This window comes from Chaetodon trifascialis, chromosome 11, assembly GCF_039877785.1.
Source record: "Chaetodon trifascialis isolate fChaTrf1 chromosome 11, fChaTrf1.hap1, whole genome shotgun sequence".
NCBI classification, from domain to species: Eukaryota; Metazoa; Chordata; class Actinopteri; order Chaetodontiformes; family Chaetodontidae; genus Chaetodon; species Chaetodon trifascialis.
Genome location: NC_092066.1, coordinates 15,308,701 through 15,325,244, shown reverse-complemented (window position 1 = coordinate 15,325,244; position 16,544 = coordinate 15,308,701). Strand labels below are relative to the sequence as shown.

The 16,544-nt window shown below is 45.4% G+C and overlaps 3 protein-coding genes across 4 annotated transcripts; all 3 read right to left on the bottom strand.

Annotated features, from left to right (window-relative positions):
• Nucleotides 1–509: 509 nt before the first annotated feature.
• On the bottom strand, nt 510–5,953 carry LOC139338348 (RNA-binding protein MEX3B). Its single transcript, XM_070973265.1, has 4 exons — nt 5,430–5,953; nt 4,310–4,885; nt 2,580–2,833; nt 510–2,448 (listed from the first exon to the last, which is right to left on the bottom strand). The coding sequence occupies exons 2-4, from the start codon at nt 4,818–4,820 to the stop codon at nt 1,222–1,224; spliced, it is 1,992 nt and encodes a 663-aa protein (XP_070829366.1). The 5' UTR covers nt 4,821–4,885; nt 5,430–5,953; the 3' UTR covers nt 510–1,221.
• An 832-nt stretch (nt 5,954–6,785) lies between these two features.
• mbd3a (methyl-CpG binding domain protein 3a) lies at nt 6,786–13,596 on the bottom strand. The gene is made up of 7 exons (XM_070975136.1): nt 13,429–13,596; nt 12,440–12,605; nt 10,350–10,487; nt 9,377–9,467; nt 9,086–9,263; nt 7,788–7,943; nt 6,786–7,681 (listed from the first exon to the last, which is right to left on the bottom strand). Exons 1-6 carry the CDS (start codon nt 13,440–13,442, stop codon nt 7,793–7,795), a joined length of 738 nt encoding a protein of 245 aa, XP_070831237.1. The 5' UTR covers nt 13,443–13,596; the 3' UTR covers nt 6,786–7,681; nt 7,788–7,792.
• Nucleotides 13,597–14,630: 1,034 nt separating this feature from the next.
• On the bottom strand, nt 14,631–16,299 carry uqcr11 (ubiquinol-cytochrome c reductase, complex III subunit XI). Of its 2 annotated transcripts, none has more exons than XM_070974547.1 (3): nt 16,179–16,299; nt 15,293–15,423; nt 14,631–15,024 (listed from the first exon to the last, which is right to left on the bottom strand). In XM_070974547.1, the coding sequence occupies exons 1-2, from the start codon at nt 16,226–16,228 to the stop codon at nt 15,303–15,305; spliced, it is 171 nt and encodes a 56-aa protein (XP_070830648.1). In that variant the 5' UTR covers nt 16,229–16,299; the 3' UTR covers nt 14,631–15,024; nt 15,293–15,302. The 2 variants fall into 2 exon arrangements, with proteins under 2 accessions (XP_070830648.1, XP_070830649.1); XM_070974548.1 differs by having other exon boundaries at nt 14,631–15,017; nt 16,179–16,297.
• Between the last annotated feature and the right edge of the window lie 245 nt (nt 16,300–16,544).

The following is a 16,544-nucleotide window of genomic DNA, read 5'->3' as shown; positions in this document are numbered from 1 at the left end:
GTTAGGACTTTGCATTGAGTTCCATTCATTGTGGACAGTCAACTTCACAACTTACCCCTAACATTTACCAAGACCTCAGAAATGACCTCATTAGGACAGGGCTTTGGTCCCCATGAGGACTACTTGTCCCGACAAGGTGAGTGTTAATAGTTTATACCAGGGACGGCCCCCAGAAGGTCACAAAACGCGCACACGCACACACACACACACACACACAAGATGTAAAGGGATTGTCAGGCGGCCCAGACGTACAGAAACCTGACCTCAGACACATTCCTGCAGGATCACTAAAATGCTGCATTTCTCACTCATTAAATGAACGTGAATCAATGCAGCAGCCACATTTGAAATGTGGGGCAGACGCATCCAAATCCATCCAACAACTTACTGAATCTGATTAGGAATCAAGAGATGTTTACTAATAGCATTCATTTGGCATCACTGATGGCTAATTTTTTGTGTGGCAACGGGAAGCGAGGACTCATCCTCAGGACGTCCCTCGGGTGTGTTGTTCCGCTCGGTGCCTGACTACATGCCGACCTTTAAGAAAAGTTCCACGCTTACAGAAAAATAGCAACCTCGCCGCTTCGTGTCACAAACAACGGCATGAGTGAGAGCAGAGGAGAGGGCGAGGAGTTCTGTCAGGGACATTAAAATAAGGAGTAGAAAAGTGCAGGCCTCATTGACAGCGTCATCGAAAAATATCTGTTAAGTACAAAAGTGTCAAAAGGAAAGGCTGTGAGAGAGAAAGCAGGCAGAAATCTGAAGAAGCCAGAATGAAGAAATGTCGAGACAGACCGGCGGCCAGCAGCGCAGGCTGCTCCGGGTCAAAATGAAGGCCTGAAGAGAGATAAGACACTAGTTTCCTTCCATAAGTTCACCACCGAGAGACTGTCTGAGCCCCAACTGTCTGCAGACCAGTTTCACTTAACTTCACTCTGAAAATAAGTCATTGTCATTATTATTATTATTATTATTGTTATTATTAATCTTGACAGTTATCAGCGATAAAATCAACATCCGTATAGTATCATCATCTCTATTAATGCATTTATTATGGTCCATCGTGTGTGTGTGTGTGTGTGTGTGTGTGTGTGTGTGTGTGTGAAGGTCATTAGTGTGAATCCTTCCATCGCCTCTGCCACAGCTGGTGCCTCACTCCAGTCTTCTTCCTGCCGCGCCTCATGTTTACCCCCCAGCCCCCAACCCCCTGCCAGGGCATTAGGAGAAGATGCGGATGCATTGTGTGGTGGGGGTGTGGCAGACGGGGCACTCTGGCTCCGCTGACTGGCAGATTTGCCCAGCGCACTCCATGCAGAACAGGTTGTGGCCACAAGGCACCAGCGCTGCGGTCACCTCGCTCTCAAAACACACGAAGCAGTCCCTGTTGATCCCGGGGCTGACGCCGACCAGACCCGCGACCCCGGGGCCGGAGCCGCCTTTCAGTCGGCTCAGCATCCCGGCACTGAGGCCCACGCCGCTGCTGCCTCCCTCGGAGTCAGTGGGTGAGCCGCCGGGCAGGGAGGAGGCCGAGCAGGAGGAGTAACCTGTCGACGAGCCGCCAGAGCTAGAGCTGGACGCTCCGGAGAAGGAGCCGCCTCCTGCGCTGCCGGACTGTAGCCAGGAGAGAGTGCTGAGGGGATCGCTCTGGGCACGACGGGCTAACGGATGATCCAGGGGACCTACGCCTGTGTCCTGAGGCAGAGTTGGAGACAATCGTGGAGTGATGGCGCCGCCGCTGAGGCCACTGCTGTTGCGACGGAGAGGCTGCTGCTGGGAGGAGCCGGCTGTCTTATTGCCCGTTCCTCCGTTAATGAAAGGTGCCCAGATGTTGGAAGCGCTGAACTCAAAACCCAGTTCCTCCGAGGAGGACAGCCCTGGGGTGGAGTCGCCCCCGAAAGTGAATCCTCCTCCAGCACTGCTGGAGCCTGTGCTAAAGGGGCTAGTGGGGCTGCCGCCCTCATTGGCCTTGCGGGTGGCGTTGAAGCTGTCTGAGCTCATCCCGCCGTTGTGCGTGTGATAGGCGACTGAGGAGGACATCTTCCGGCCAGAGGCATGGTGCATGGACATGGGGATAGTAGGAGGAGGAGGAGGAGGGGAGGGCGGAGGAGGAGGGGGGGCGGAATGGTGGCCGGTAGCCCTGGACCACAGAGACGCCCCCAGCCCTCCGCTCAGGGAGCCCAGGCCTTCTAGACTGACATCAGTGCCGTTGGAGTGGAAGTCATTGTCTCCCTGCAGGTCTACAAAGGTTCCGGTTCGGAGGGTGATGTGGGTCTCGATCTCCTCTCTGGCTCTGTCCACGTTCTCTGGCATGCCAGTTACTTCAAACACCGGGTCTTTCTCTCGACTGGGTGTCACGATGTAGGTGTGAGTCTGCTGCTGGATGCGTTTGATAGTTGCTCCCTTTGGTCCAACGACTAAACCGACTACTCTGTAGGGCACCCTCACCTGAATCAGTGACAAGAGAAATGTTTTAAAGTCTGAAAAATAGATTTCAAACTAGAGGAGAGAGAACAAAACTACAGATTGAGTAAGACAAAAAGACAGCCTGCTGATTAAGCCTCAGGGCCTTTCTGTACCTGTATGGTGGTCTGTCCAGGTAAGTGTGGTGGTCCAGGAAGAGAGCCGCCGCCTCCTCCTCCTCCTCCAGGCGCTCCAGCTTTGCAGCGGGACGCCCGGATCATAGAGAAATGCTCGGCCGCGGACACGATTTCACGTTTGGCCATCTCCACGTCCTCCCTGCGACCCGTCACAATGAACACGGGCTCCTCGCCTCTGACTGGAGTCTTTATGTAGGTATTTGTTTTGGCACGCAAGGCCTTGATCTTACAACCTGCAAGATGCAGAAGCACATAAACGTCAGTTTGATGACATAAAACACTTTATACACACCCACACATAGATAAACACATTTATTTTTAACATAGTCATTTAAGTGTGATTATGTTCTGTACACAAACAGTCTGATGAACAGTTGCACTCTGCTAGCAGTCTATTAAGAAACTGAGAGGCGTTCATCGGCCTTCACACTGTATGTGATTTTGGGTGCTGCAGTTTGTGGTGCTGATGTTTCTAGTGTTTGGTCACTCTGGATATAAATGAGGTGGACAAAATATTAGAAACACATCTTGGCTTAATTTAACTTGACACAATGCTGTATACACAAACACGTAGACAAATGACATATATTTGAATATGCACATTAATAATGAATCAACAAGCGTTCAGCTGGGTGCTGAATGCTCAAAAAAAAAAACAACCATTCAAAAAGCACCGGCAGCGAAGCGACATCATTTTAACAAGCGACGGACCCTTTTCGCATCGAAATAAGATGAAAGCAGAAGTAGCAGGTGAGCAAGACGTGCGCGACGAGCCCGTCTGCCCAAACACTGAGGCTACTGCACCGCCTATGTCAGCCCCTGCTCCTCCAGCAGCACCGACCGCGGCCCCTGTTTCTTTAAATATGGACGCTTCGTTCCCGGCGACCAATGGGGCGCTCGGAGTGTGATGTCATTGTGGGAAGCAGAAAGCATGGCTTTTTCAAACAAAGGGAACAATGCCGTAACGCTGCCGCGGCTGCGACGGCCCGGCCAAACCCACAACATCAGTCTGTTTCAAGTGGAAGACACGCGCTGATAAGAAAGGAGCGAGAAAAAGGCAAAATGTGAAAAACGCAGCGGCTCACAGGCGAGCGAGCATCGGCAGACAGCGCTGGGTGCAGGGCGTAACACCGCCCAGTCCCGTGTTTGTGCGCCTGCTGCCCCGCTCCAGCCTAAAATCTGCTCGGCGGAGCCAGAAATAATCTACCATAAACATGTACATAAGTCAGGGATACGAGCCCGATGTTCAAAACTGCCACTTAAGCTCTGTGATATAAAAAAGCAGCGTGTTTCGATGTATTTTCTTTGTTTGGTGCAGGCTGCTAGACATGTCCAGACTCCCGACAATCTGCCGCTTTGTCTGACCCTCTCCCACCCCTCCCCCTCCATCCATCCCACTCATCAACCACACTCACTCTGTCAAGGCATTGTCCAAATACTGTTAAAACGCACATGTTAAAAGGAGCAGGTACGGCTTTATAACGCCGTATCCTCGTTATTTTGCCATTAAAGACACCAGCGGTGCGCGCAGCCCAGCGGAGCCCTGAGCCCAGGCTGTAAAAGTTCAGAGACCCCTCCTCTCACCAGGCAGCCACCCAAACAAAGAACAACCAGGCTGCATGCTGCCTGAACGAGCTGTCCATAAACATCAACACCAAATTATTTTTTTTACAAACAGCAGCATCTGACACACACAAACACACTCTTACCTTGTCTCCCCACTATCTCGGCCACATGTTCGGAGCTGGGGACAGGCACACATTCAGTCATGTTGACACTTCTTTTCCTGCTGCAGAGGACGGAGCTTTGTTCCCCGTGGAGCATGGTGTGCGAGCCGGCCATGTGGTACCCGCCCGAGCCGTAGTACTCCGGGGACGGAGAACAGGACGTCGGTGAGTCTCTGGACCCGTTGGGATGCTCCAGCATCTGGAGATCCACGTAGCCTCCTCCGCCCACACCGTTGCAGCCCTCAGAGCCAGGACCCTGGGTCCCGTCCAGAGTGTCGACTAGTCCGCCGCCTCCGTTACCGCCGCCGCCCCCACAGTCCACCTTCTCCAGGGCCATGAGTGACAGCTGGTCCAAGGCGAAGCGGAGCGCCTCTTGGTGGTCCTCTTCCCGGGACTCCTGGTCTGTCTCACGGGGCAGACCGACCCCGTTGTGCTGGCTACTGATTACCACGTCGTGGTCCATAATCTCGGGGTGGAATAAAGGGCTCGGCATAGTCTCTCCGTAGATCTCACATCAGATCACGGATGCCTGTTTGTTGGGAGTGAGCTCACCCTCTCCTGAAAGAAATTTTGAAAAATAACAAAAAAGTCAACTGTCTGTGTATCATTAAAGACACAAAGCGAGGCTGGAGACGAGCACCGTGGAGCCACCGATCATTCAGACACAGCAGTCTGCATGAGGAGTGTTGATTTGGGCGCCTTGCTTTGTCTGTTGTTGCTCCTTGTCTGACAACTGAAACCATCCAGGAGGCTGCTGGTTTTATCAGGATAAAGCATGTCCGCTTTAACACGAGTGAAGAAAGTGTTTCCTTCCACACACATGAAAAAGCTTTGTGGCACTAAGTCCAGACACTCCTGTATGTACCGACCGATTTTAAAATATGCAGATAAAAGAGGAAAATAAGCTGTTGTTAGCTTCTACAGCCAAGCTAACAGGCTAGTCCCACACAGTCGGCACTCAGTCACGTTGTCGACCCCTTTGTTTGGGAGCACCACAGCTAGCTGGTTAGCCCTGTTCTGACAGTCGAACTTGTGCTCAACAGCAAAGGCAGCCGCGATGTTTTTTTAAAATTAAACAAGTGCGAAAACCACACGAACTTACTTTATCTTGCCTTTGTCGACGAGATCCTCTCTTCGCTTGTCGCCCAGTTCTTGTGGGAAAGATGAGAAGCAGCCAGGAGGCGGAGGAGGAGGAGACCTGTGCTGTGCAACGCTAGCAGCTAGCGGGCTAGCTAGCTAGCAGGCTAAATGGGGAGGGGGGGGCGTAGGAGAAAAACGTTTAAAAACGAGATGTGGGCACTGTTGTTTTTTTTTCTCAGCCTGGAGAGTCAAAGCATATCCCTGGGAGTGTCACTGGGTCTTCATTCTGCGTGTCGTCAGGGAGAGCGCGGCTGAAATCCAAGGTTAGCAGTTACCTTTTAGTTAAAAAAAAAACAGTGGTTCTCGGCTCGCTGCTGCTGCTGCCTGACCCCGGTCGGTCCGCCGCCTTTGTCTCGCCAGGCGCACGCCGCTCCGTCTCCCGCACACGGCACTGACGTCACCCGCGACACAACAATGGGTTCAAAGGCCACATGCAGCAGGAGGAGAGCATCCACGCAAAGCCACCGCTGCTGCTGTCACTGCCATTGTGTCTGTCAGCCTGCAGGGCGCTGTTTTATTTCCCTCTCTGTAATATATGTTTTTGCATCCAGACTATAAACGCAGTGGCACGTTTAAAAAAAAAAAAAAAAAAAAAATGTGGTCACGGTTGGGTGTGTTCATCATGGCTACCAATGAGGTGTTTTGGGTGGTCCAACGGCATTGAGTGATTCTCATGCAGTGTGTGTGCCAGCATATATTGATGCATCCTAGGTAATAAAAATGAACAATAAATAGAATCATGAAGGGGCAATAAGTTCATTTCAAAGCATGTACTTAGTTTACAAACACTGCATGCGCCATCTTTCACTGTACCATAAGTTGAAATAAAGAATGGGCTCACATTTTTTCAAGTTTATCTTAAAACAACCCTCACATGCCCTTACGAACACTGAAAGAGTTCATGACTGCTGTGATTGTTCCTCCTGTCCATAGTGGCCATGAAGAGATCCGCTCCTAAAACGGCTGTTTTTAGTACCAAATTCCCTCTTTGTTTCCCTTCTTAGCTGGGGTAAAGGGATCGTGACACAGAGGGATTGTAGGACAAGTGGAAAGGTTATAACTTTGGAAGATGCCAATTTGGTTTGACCAATAAGAACTGCAGATTTTAGAAAGGAGGAATTATTACAGCAACCAATAACATGTCCATAATAGACACATGGGCATGTGTATTGTTTTCAAATAGTCTTGAAAAATGTGAACCCATCCTTCAGAGAAAAATGGATTACAGCTTTGATGGTGGAAATCCAAAAGCATGTCCACCTCCACAACCTCCTATACTGATGAATGATAATGACAGAATAAATTACACACTACACTAGACATAAAAGAGTTGCATTTATTTGACAGTGACACAGTGGCACAGAGACAAATAATGAATCTCAGAATGAGGTACAGTACAACATGTTATGAGGTACATCAGCGTTGTTTTTTTTTTATGTTCTGGAGGGTACACACTTTTTCTGTTACTGTTTTAACTCAAATGTAGTTGGCAAAACAATACTGATCATTCTTTTGTCAATACAAATACCATGATTTACATTTCAAAACCATGTAAACTCAGGTGAATGTGAGAGATAACACTACTTTGAACTGTAAAACCTTTAATCGAACAGATGAAATTTTAACATTCACAGCCACAAGAGCGGTTGTGTGCATGTAAACAGACTGCAACCTTTCTATGTTTCCAAACATAAACACACTACCTACAGTGCCAGAGTAAAATATAAAAGAGCAACCTGTTCAGGTAGAACAGTTAAAAAGAAAAATACACTTAAGAGGTTCTCAACATGAATGGATACATTCAAACACACACACACACACACACACACACACACACACACACACACACACACACACACACACACACACACACACACACACACACATCAGGTTTGTGTTCTCAACTTTGAGCTTGAACAGATGTTAACTAAACGTAACACTTCATTGTATTGACCACCATCCATACCTGCCACATACACAAGTAGAGGTAAACATGAACTGAAAATCAAAGCACCCTTGCAGGATTACATTGTCTCATGTAACTGAAAAAAAAAAGCACAAATAAAGAAAACAGTCTTTGTTTAGGTTAACAAAACCTGCAGAATGTCTGCATTTAGGGTCTATTTCAATCAGAAGTGTATAAAAAATATTCATCGGGCCAATTTTTTTTTCAAAATGAAAGGAGTTCACCAGCAAACTTCATGTCAAACAAGCCTGTGGAGAGATGAGAAAGGAGACACGTTAGGAGCTGTAAGATGATCGAGTGGCAATGGATGAATCAATAGAAAAAGATTCAGCAACACTGATGCTGATCCCATACCTTGGCTATAATTCCTCCTTGTCCACCTGCTCAACCTTCTCCTCTGCTTTGTTGGCTGCTGTGCCAGCAGCGGTGTCCTCTATATGAGCCAACATATCAGCCGAAAGGGCTTCCTCAAGACGCCTCCTCACATTCTGCACCAGGTCCTCCTGCTTCCTGAAGGACGCAGACAAGGAGAAAATAAGAAAAGTGGCACCAATGAAAACAAACCTCTCATGGCTAAGACTTGATGACAATGATGAAAATGATTAAGCTCTAACAACGAGCAGTGGAACATGTATAGCAATTTTACATGTTCAGCCATTGTCATCTGACGGCCAGCAAGGCACCGTGCAGGTGCAGGTTAAGCCTGGATAGTTTTACTGTGAGTAAGGGTCTGTGCACCAAGCAGCAGCACAGGACTGCATCAGTACAGGAGGTGATGTGGTCTGACCTGTCCCAATCTGCCACCCATTTAGTCAGACTACAAAACAATACATAGTACATAATTGAGGGTTGGAAGGAAGGAAGGAGGGACAGAAGGAAGGAAGGAAGGACAGAAGAAAGGGCTAATTAAACATCTATTGTTACACTTTCGTTATTATTCATTAACTAACATTATTCAGCCTAATGTGTTGTGAACATCCCAGTCCAGCATGAGCAAATGGATAATTTGAACACTCTTCAGTGGAGTTTGGAGGTCCAACAAGCAGCTTTCACAGGACTGCATTCTGACAGAGACGACGTTCTGAAGCCAGGTTTTGTGGTGAGCGAGATAATAGCAAAGAAGCTGAAACCTCATTTAGAAGGACAATTTGTGAAGGTGTGCCTTGTTGCCACTGTGGAGCTGCTAGCACCAGACAAAGTAAAAATGAAAAGCTGGGGCAAATACAAGAGGAAGGAGGCAACACTGTTTTCTACTCTGCAAGAACAAAAGCCTGCTGTGACGCCTGAATCATCATCATAATCATAATCACTACCATCTGACAGGAGAAGCAGTTCCAGCCATCGCATTAGAGGTTAGTGTGATATATATGTTCAATAATTTAGTGTGGCCCTTGAAAGATGCTGTAAAAACTGAAATGGTCATTGATAGATGCACGTCTTAACCAAGGACTCTTGATCTTCCCATCCTGACAGGAAATTCCACATCAGAGGATTTAAGTCATTGCATGCACAGCACTTTCAGTTTGGTTCACATCTCACACCTTGAACGGCCGCCTTAAAAACTGACAAATCATCAGCTTAAAAGAAATATATGTGTTAGTGACACCGATGAACCCTACAGTGAGAAAACTACGGCAGTGTGCACATCTTACCTGATGTCGTCATCAGTCACTACGAAGGCTTTGCAGAGAGGCTGTGCTGTGTTGAGCCAGACTCCGGGGTTTTTCTCCACTGCAGCGGTGAGCTGCCCGGTGACAGGAGCGGGGCTGGTGTGCAGGGCACTGGCGATGGCAGAAAGCAGTGTTTTATCTGAACACGCAGGCCCAACACCTAAGCACAGGGCGACAGGGAGGCAGGCACAAGTCAAGCTTCTTAAAAAAAATAAATAAATAAATAAAATCCAGCTTTGAATCACACATGGTTATCATGTTTGCTGAGGTTACCCTGTAAGCCTTTGGGAAGATCCATGGTTTTCACCAGCTCCTCTGCAATATCAAATGCATTTAAGCCGCTCAACTTCCTCTCCCAGAACAGCTGAAGATCGAAGCAGACCAAAAAACAAACAAACAAACAAACAAACAAACAAACACAAAAGAAAATCCTGGTCAAGTTGTGTGCACAATGTTTTCCAAACTGAAAACATACATCATTATATTCTAAAAGAATTTATCAGAACAATGAAGTAGGTTGAACTAACTTGTCAGCACTCTCAACATTACAGCAAAGCTAGAAAGAGACATAACAAAACACAGAGGGGCACCAGGTTTTATACTGGTCAGCTATGTCTCGTGTGCCTTTCTGTAGTACAACCACGATTCCAAAAAGATGGGATGCTGTGAAAAATGTAAATAAAACCAGAACGCAATCATGTGCGAACAAACTGTGTTTACTGAGAACAGTTTTAAAAAGTGTTTCTGAGCCCATGTAGTAACATCCTTTCTACAATCATGTGTTCACAAAGTGGTGAACCTCTCTCCATCCTTGCTTGTGAGCAACTGAGCCTTTCCAGGATGCCCCTTTCATACCCAATCATGATACCTTTACCTGTTACCAATCAACCTGTTTACCTGTGGAATGCTCCAAACAGGTGTTGTTGGAACATTCCACAACTTTCCCAGTCTTTAGTTGCTCCTGTCCCAACTTGTTTGAAACGTGTTGCTGCGTTAAAACTCAGCATAAACATATATTTACAAAAAACAATGAAGCTGATGAGATAAAAAGTTAAATATACTGTCTTTGTACTGTTTTCAATTGAGCAAATGATCACTTTGTTTTACTCATATTGTACTCAGCATCCCAACGTCTTCTGACTCAGTGTTGAATCAAAGGTGAAGTCATCATTTCCTGAAAACACGACAAAGGACAGAGACTAAAGACAGTTCAAAGAACTGAAATGTTTTCTGCCCTCTGACTTACTTGTTTGGGTTGGTCCACAGCCCTCTGTGGGTCTGTCTTCACCTTGTTGTTGGGATGATTTGTTACCTTGGTCACTGGTTGTTTGAAGATGGACGCTGTCTGTCGAACTGGTAGTGTTGTGTTTAAATCAGGCTTGGCCTTGAAGAGAGACAACAATGTGACTGATTGGACAACATTCTGATAACCAGCTTTGACCAACTTTCTAATACACTACAATAAAACTTTAGAATATGACACCTGTGAGCAGTAAGAGATCTATGGCTTCTCTTCAGCAGCTCCAGGTAGGGATGCACCAATACCACTTTTGCTTTTCCAGAACAAGTACAAGGACCTACATGTGGTTACTTGCTGATACCACATACCAATTTGAGTACTTAAATACCATCACACTTCTAACAATGACTTTGAAAACATGTTTTATTTCCATCAGATGTTCATCACTTCCTGACTGTTATCAAATTAAACATATAACACGATGCTGACATTTGAACATTCAACTTTGAGGTTTCCTGAACGAACACGGTGCTGCTGCTCATCTCACTTCAATGTAACCTGTCACACATTCAGAGGATTTCAGGACCACACGGCATACAACCGTAGCACAACAGCTGACACGTTATCATGTCAGTGCTGTCTGTGAGGACTGTTTTTTTGTTTTTTGTTTTTTTTTTTTCAGAAAGTGACAGGAAGGTTGTTCTTGATGAAAAGCTGTAAGCCTGTTTCTGTTTTCAGCTAAAAAATGTGACCCTGACCTAAACAGCCTTTCACTTTCCACTCTACTTCTATCTGTGCAGAGCTGCGCGAGCTATCTGTGTGAGCTTTGGGCCAGAGAGGGAAACTGCACTTTGTTAACCACCCTGTGCTGCAGTGGTTTGTTGTGGTCTCTCTCAGGTATGTCTCTAACTGGATGGGTGCTCCCACTGCTGCACTGCTCATCTGCTTTTTCATCAAACACACTGTCCAGACCACTGCTGGTCAGTGCCTGGTGTAGCTTTCTGGCAGGTGGTTCAGATCCTCCTGCTTGTCTGCCTCTCCTCCAGACACCTTCTGCAGCTCCAGCATCACCATCTGCTCGACCTCATAGCAGAGTTGATGTCTGGGGAAAAAACTAGCTTTATACCTACAACCCAGAAAATAATATTTTAGCTGATAACAGACGAGCTGGTCTGAAAGTTTTATGTTGGTCATAATGACAAAGTCTGACCCACACGTGCACTCACACATGCTCGTTACCTCAGCTAGAGTATGGCTGTAATGCAGCAGAGTGGGTTTTTCCTGTCAGGGAAACGCCTGGAAGACCTCATTTGTTTCTTTGGTTAAAGGTCTCTGAAGTGAGAGCATCAGAGGGGCTCATTTTTCAGGTTAACTCCTCAAACGGAGCTGCAACAGATAAAAGTCTTTTCCAGAAGTGTCCACTGACAAGCTCTGAGACTGTTGTGGAGGAAGATAGTAAAATCCTCATCTATCCACTGTGCAGCTAAACTGATGAGAGACACTGGACTGACACTGTGAGCCCAAATATCACTGATGAAGGTGAGGGCCAAAACATCCTGCAAGAGGCCGTGCTTTCCACAAAGCTTTGGCAATACGATTAACTTGGCCTCATTGCATTGAGACGACAACTAAATCCTTTATTATCTACAAGCGACAGCGTCAAGAGCAATGTACTGGGTAAGAGCTTCAGTTATTTTTACCACCTGTGCGTCATCTCTTGACATTTTCTCCACCGTTTGCAGCAAAGTTGGTTGTTGTGGTTTCCCATTGCAACCATTCATAAACTCCCTGAACTCTGCATTATGTTCGTTCTTTTTATGTTTTATCAAACAGCTTGTGAAATGAGCTACTTTTCACCCCTCCACTTGACGGTTTAGCTGGACATAGTTTCCATTCTGCTGACATTTCTCCTCCTCTGCCAACCTCCTCGACTGACAGGAGGTTATCGCCACGTCACCGTAAAGTGGTGTCAGCGCACCCCTAAATCCAAGGGAGGTGAATATGTGTCACAGGCATTGTGTTTTGTGTTGATTCTGTTTGGGGGTTTTCTGATCACTCATGTGTGCCTCATAAACACCAAACTCACACAGACTCACCCTGATTTGATGGTTGATGTCATAGAAATGCTTGTGCCTGCTGCGTTGCACTTTGCTCAGGAGGGACCGTCCAGCCATGGCGTGGCTGGGGTTCACATTTGAGTGATGGTTGCTGCCCAGACTGCGGACGATCTGGGGCTTGTGGAGAATACGCTTCACAGGTACACTAGAAAGAAACACAAAACTCATCATCACAACATGAACTTCTTCAATAACTCACGAACTGACCCACTTTTTGTTCTGGACACCCACACATGGCTTCGCTACACAATCTCTTCACAGGCTGAAGCAGCTTTCTGAGATCACCTGTCTGCATATAACCTGTAACACCATCAAAAGGTGGAGGTATTCCCGCCCTCACAGGTGTAACAACAAAGAGTCAGGTGCCCAATTTGTTTTTAAAAGAGGCATCATCAGCCAAAGAAAGTGAAAACGATGTGTTTCCAGGCTGCGAAGGAGGAACTTTGAGCTCCATCTTTGAAACCAATACAACAGACTGGCTGCCTTTTCAAACGTGCCAATGTGTTGAGTTATGTCGCCGCTCATTTAAGGGACTTACAAGCAGATAAACCAGCGGTGAGCCACACACGAGGCAGCAAATTATTCAGCTACGACTTCTACATTACATTACTGTACTGCAGCTGAGATTTCCAACACTGGCGTAGCTGTGCCGGGGCCCAACGCACCGCAAGTCAAGCGTGTGTAAACAATGAAACTTAGCTAGCTAATCAAGCTAGCAGCGTCGGGGACGTCAATGTACCAACAACCTGCGTGATAACTACTGCTCAAAGCCGAGAGTTTCTTAGCGTAATAAACTCCAAACTATCAAAAGTCTACAATTAGCTGAAGTGAGAAAAGTTTAAATAACCAAGACCTGGTCGTTTGCGAAGTGTTTTTCTCAACTGCAAAACGCTCGTATGCATGCGTTCATTTCCTGCAGAGAAACTTTTATTTAACAACTCCGTCGACTGTACGTGAAAAAGTCCCACCTTCTTCTTTCCATGGTCTCAGTTGATTTGATTTGCTTGCCCGTGATTCTGGCTTATTAAAGACAAGAAGCCAGCTAGCTGCCTATTATTGCAGTCATAATATTCCGCCGAGTCTGGTTTGTTATCGATCCCCGATGCTGCTCGTCTCCCGTCAGCACCTTTACAGCTGTAGATCACTCCGCCAGCCTTGTGGCATAATGAGCGGAAGACATCCGCCACAGTCCCGCAAACTAGTCCGAAGATGGTCCAAGTCTATACACTACATACTGTCAGAGGTGGAAAGTAACAGAACTAAAATAAGTAGCTTGAGTAAATGAAGTATATTCATTCAAGTACCACACTCGAGTACACACCGTTGAGGTATTTAGTTGTACATAATTTAAGTATTTAATTGTTGTTTTTTTTTTTCAGATTTGTACTTCACTCAATTTTAGCTGAATCTTGGTGCCTTTCAACCTACAATGTTTATGTGTAGTTAGTTCCTTTGTAGACTGAGTATTTGATAAACATACTTTATAATAAAATCAGTTAATGACACACACTAAACTAAGTGGCCGAATGTAGTTTGATATTTTAATGGACTATATTCACAAGCCAATATCAGTCAAAGGGCCATTATGCATACTGAGTGTTGTTACTTGTGACACTTGGTACATTTTTCTGCGTATAACGATGTACTTTTATATTATTATTCCAGGTTCATGCTGGTAAGTGAGCCCATTTACATTATTGCATGACTACTTAAAGGGATCCTTCTACAGCTGTACTAAGTATGATGTTTGTGGTAATTCTGTAACTCCATGGCAACCTTTCCTTACAGCTTAAAGTATACAACTTGGACACAGAAATCTCTTTTGTACAGATAAGCTATGCAAAAATAAAACATAGCCCCATCTAAAACTCAGTAACAGTCATCTCAAATCATTTGGCTGCTCCTTTAATAGACTGTGTGTTCTGATGCTTTGTTTTCATCACTAACGTCTGTAAACACACAAGTAAAATGACAACTATTTTTGAGAATGATCAGCTATGATATGCCAACAAATCGTAGGCACAATTCAGGATTTTTTAGCACTGTGTCCTTCAGTGATCTGACACAGTCCAAACACACTGATGGAGCTACATTCAGGATCAATTTGACTTGATATTGTGAGCATGAAGACAATGTCTAAATCACTGCAAGTGACACACAACCACAATACAGGATAAATCCCACATACTTTACTCGTCTTCCAGACAATTACAGTACAGCATGACATGAAAGACAGATTTTTCCATTTGTGAATCAGGTTTGAGTCGCAGCACACAGAGGACTGACGACTGCAATAAATACCTGACCGCAAACTAAGAAGGAAGAAAAAAACAAAAGTCCATTTATCATCTCTGTTTTTATATTCCTTCCATTCACACGGTCACTGGTTGAGGAACGCTGACATGCCAAACTCCAGTGTATTTAACAGGATGTTGATGGTGGACTTGAGCTGCAGGATGAAGATGACAGCTTCCAGAGGCCTGGCATGGATTTGCTGACCAGCTGCAACAGTTCTTGTTCCATGTTTATGTCTTGGTGTAAAAAACACAGCACCAACCTGCAACCTGGGAAGGGGGGTGGGGGGGGTGGGCAGAGCCATTAGGTTGTACAGTAGAAATGTGGTTTTGCTGAGACAAACAAATCTTAAGATGCTTTCACACATAAACACTTTGTTTCTGTTAAAATGAACATAGATCCGTTTGACCGGTTAGTATGGTTCATTTGGGCTAGTCAGTGTGAAAGCCATCTCTTGAAACCGCTTGAAGAGCCTTATTCATCAGATGCTACTGCATTTACCCCAGTCTTATTTCTGCAGTCATCCCTTGGACTTACCTGAGAGTCATTACTGGTCCTTCTTGAATTTGCCACTGATGTAGGGAACATAATCTAAAAACAATCGCCAGTCTGTGAAGTGGACAAGAGCTACGCCTCCGACTGTGCCCCATACAGCCAGAGTTGGGACCCTGCGGAGCACAGACCATGGTCAAGATTTACTAATTGATCTTCCATTTAAAGCGGAAAAAGCCTTAATGAAAAAGATCAAACACAATTTTTTGTTTCACAATTTCATTCCCTTAAAAGCTCATAGTCATTATAAGGTCAGAGTTTTAGGGAATGACAACACAAATCCTGAAACTATTAGAGTTCAAGCTGAAGGGTCAAGTTGTTTTATCTCCAGCTGGAAAATTATTCCTTGTGCAACAAATATCAAACAAAAAACAACAGTAAGAACATCAGTTGACAGGCCAAGTAAACAGTTAGCTAATGACATTAATCTGACATGATCCCTGACTCCTGTAAACTAAATAATTACTGGACTGGTTCTCTTTCTGACAAATATATAACGAAAATAAGAGTCAAGCCCTTCAAATGAGATCAGACAGCTAGCTAACCGTTAGCTTAGTTCATGAAATTAAACGTATTCAAACTGGGTAATAAATAAATGAAATTCACATCTTGTCTATATGATCAGGGGTACAAACAACAATACATCTGGGCAAAGGTAACTCTTATTTGTTTATTACCTCAAAACTCATTTTAGGCATCTTTAGCCTGAGTTGAGATTTTCAGATAACTAAAGTCGGCATGTCCCCACAGCAATGACCTCAGCTAGGCTAAAAGCTAATGTTAGCTAAGGACACACCAAGATTTTGTTAGCCAAAAATCTGACTATCCGCTTTTTTACCACTAGCGCGATATAAAAAAAAAAACTACTTACCATGATTTGGCAATGGCCACATACTTCGGACCGATTATTTTACTGATCATTTTGGCTGAAATGTTTCTTCCTAACACCGGACGTGCCGCTTTAAACACTGTGAAGGACTTCCGCTTCTGGTTTCGCTCACTACGCTTAGTGCGCAAGCTACTTCCGGTTAATCGTAATAATAAAAGTCTGTGATAATAAAAGATAACACGAACTGGGCGGCAACTTGTATCATTATTACCCAATTAAGAGATTTTGTCTCACAGACATGTTAAATTATTTAACAGCACAGGACAATCGATTTGTTTTTAGGCCTCTGTAGCAAATATAATCACCCTGCAGTGTGTACTGACGTGGTTGCATCGGACTTTACCTGCA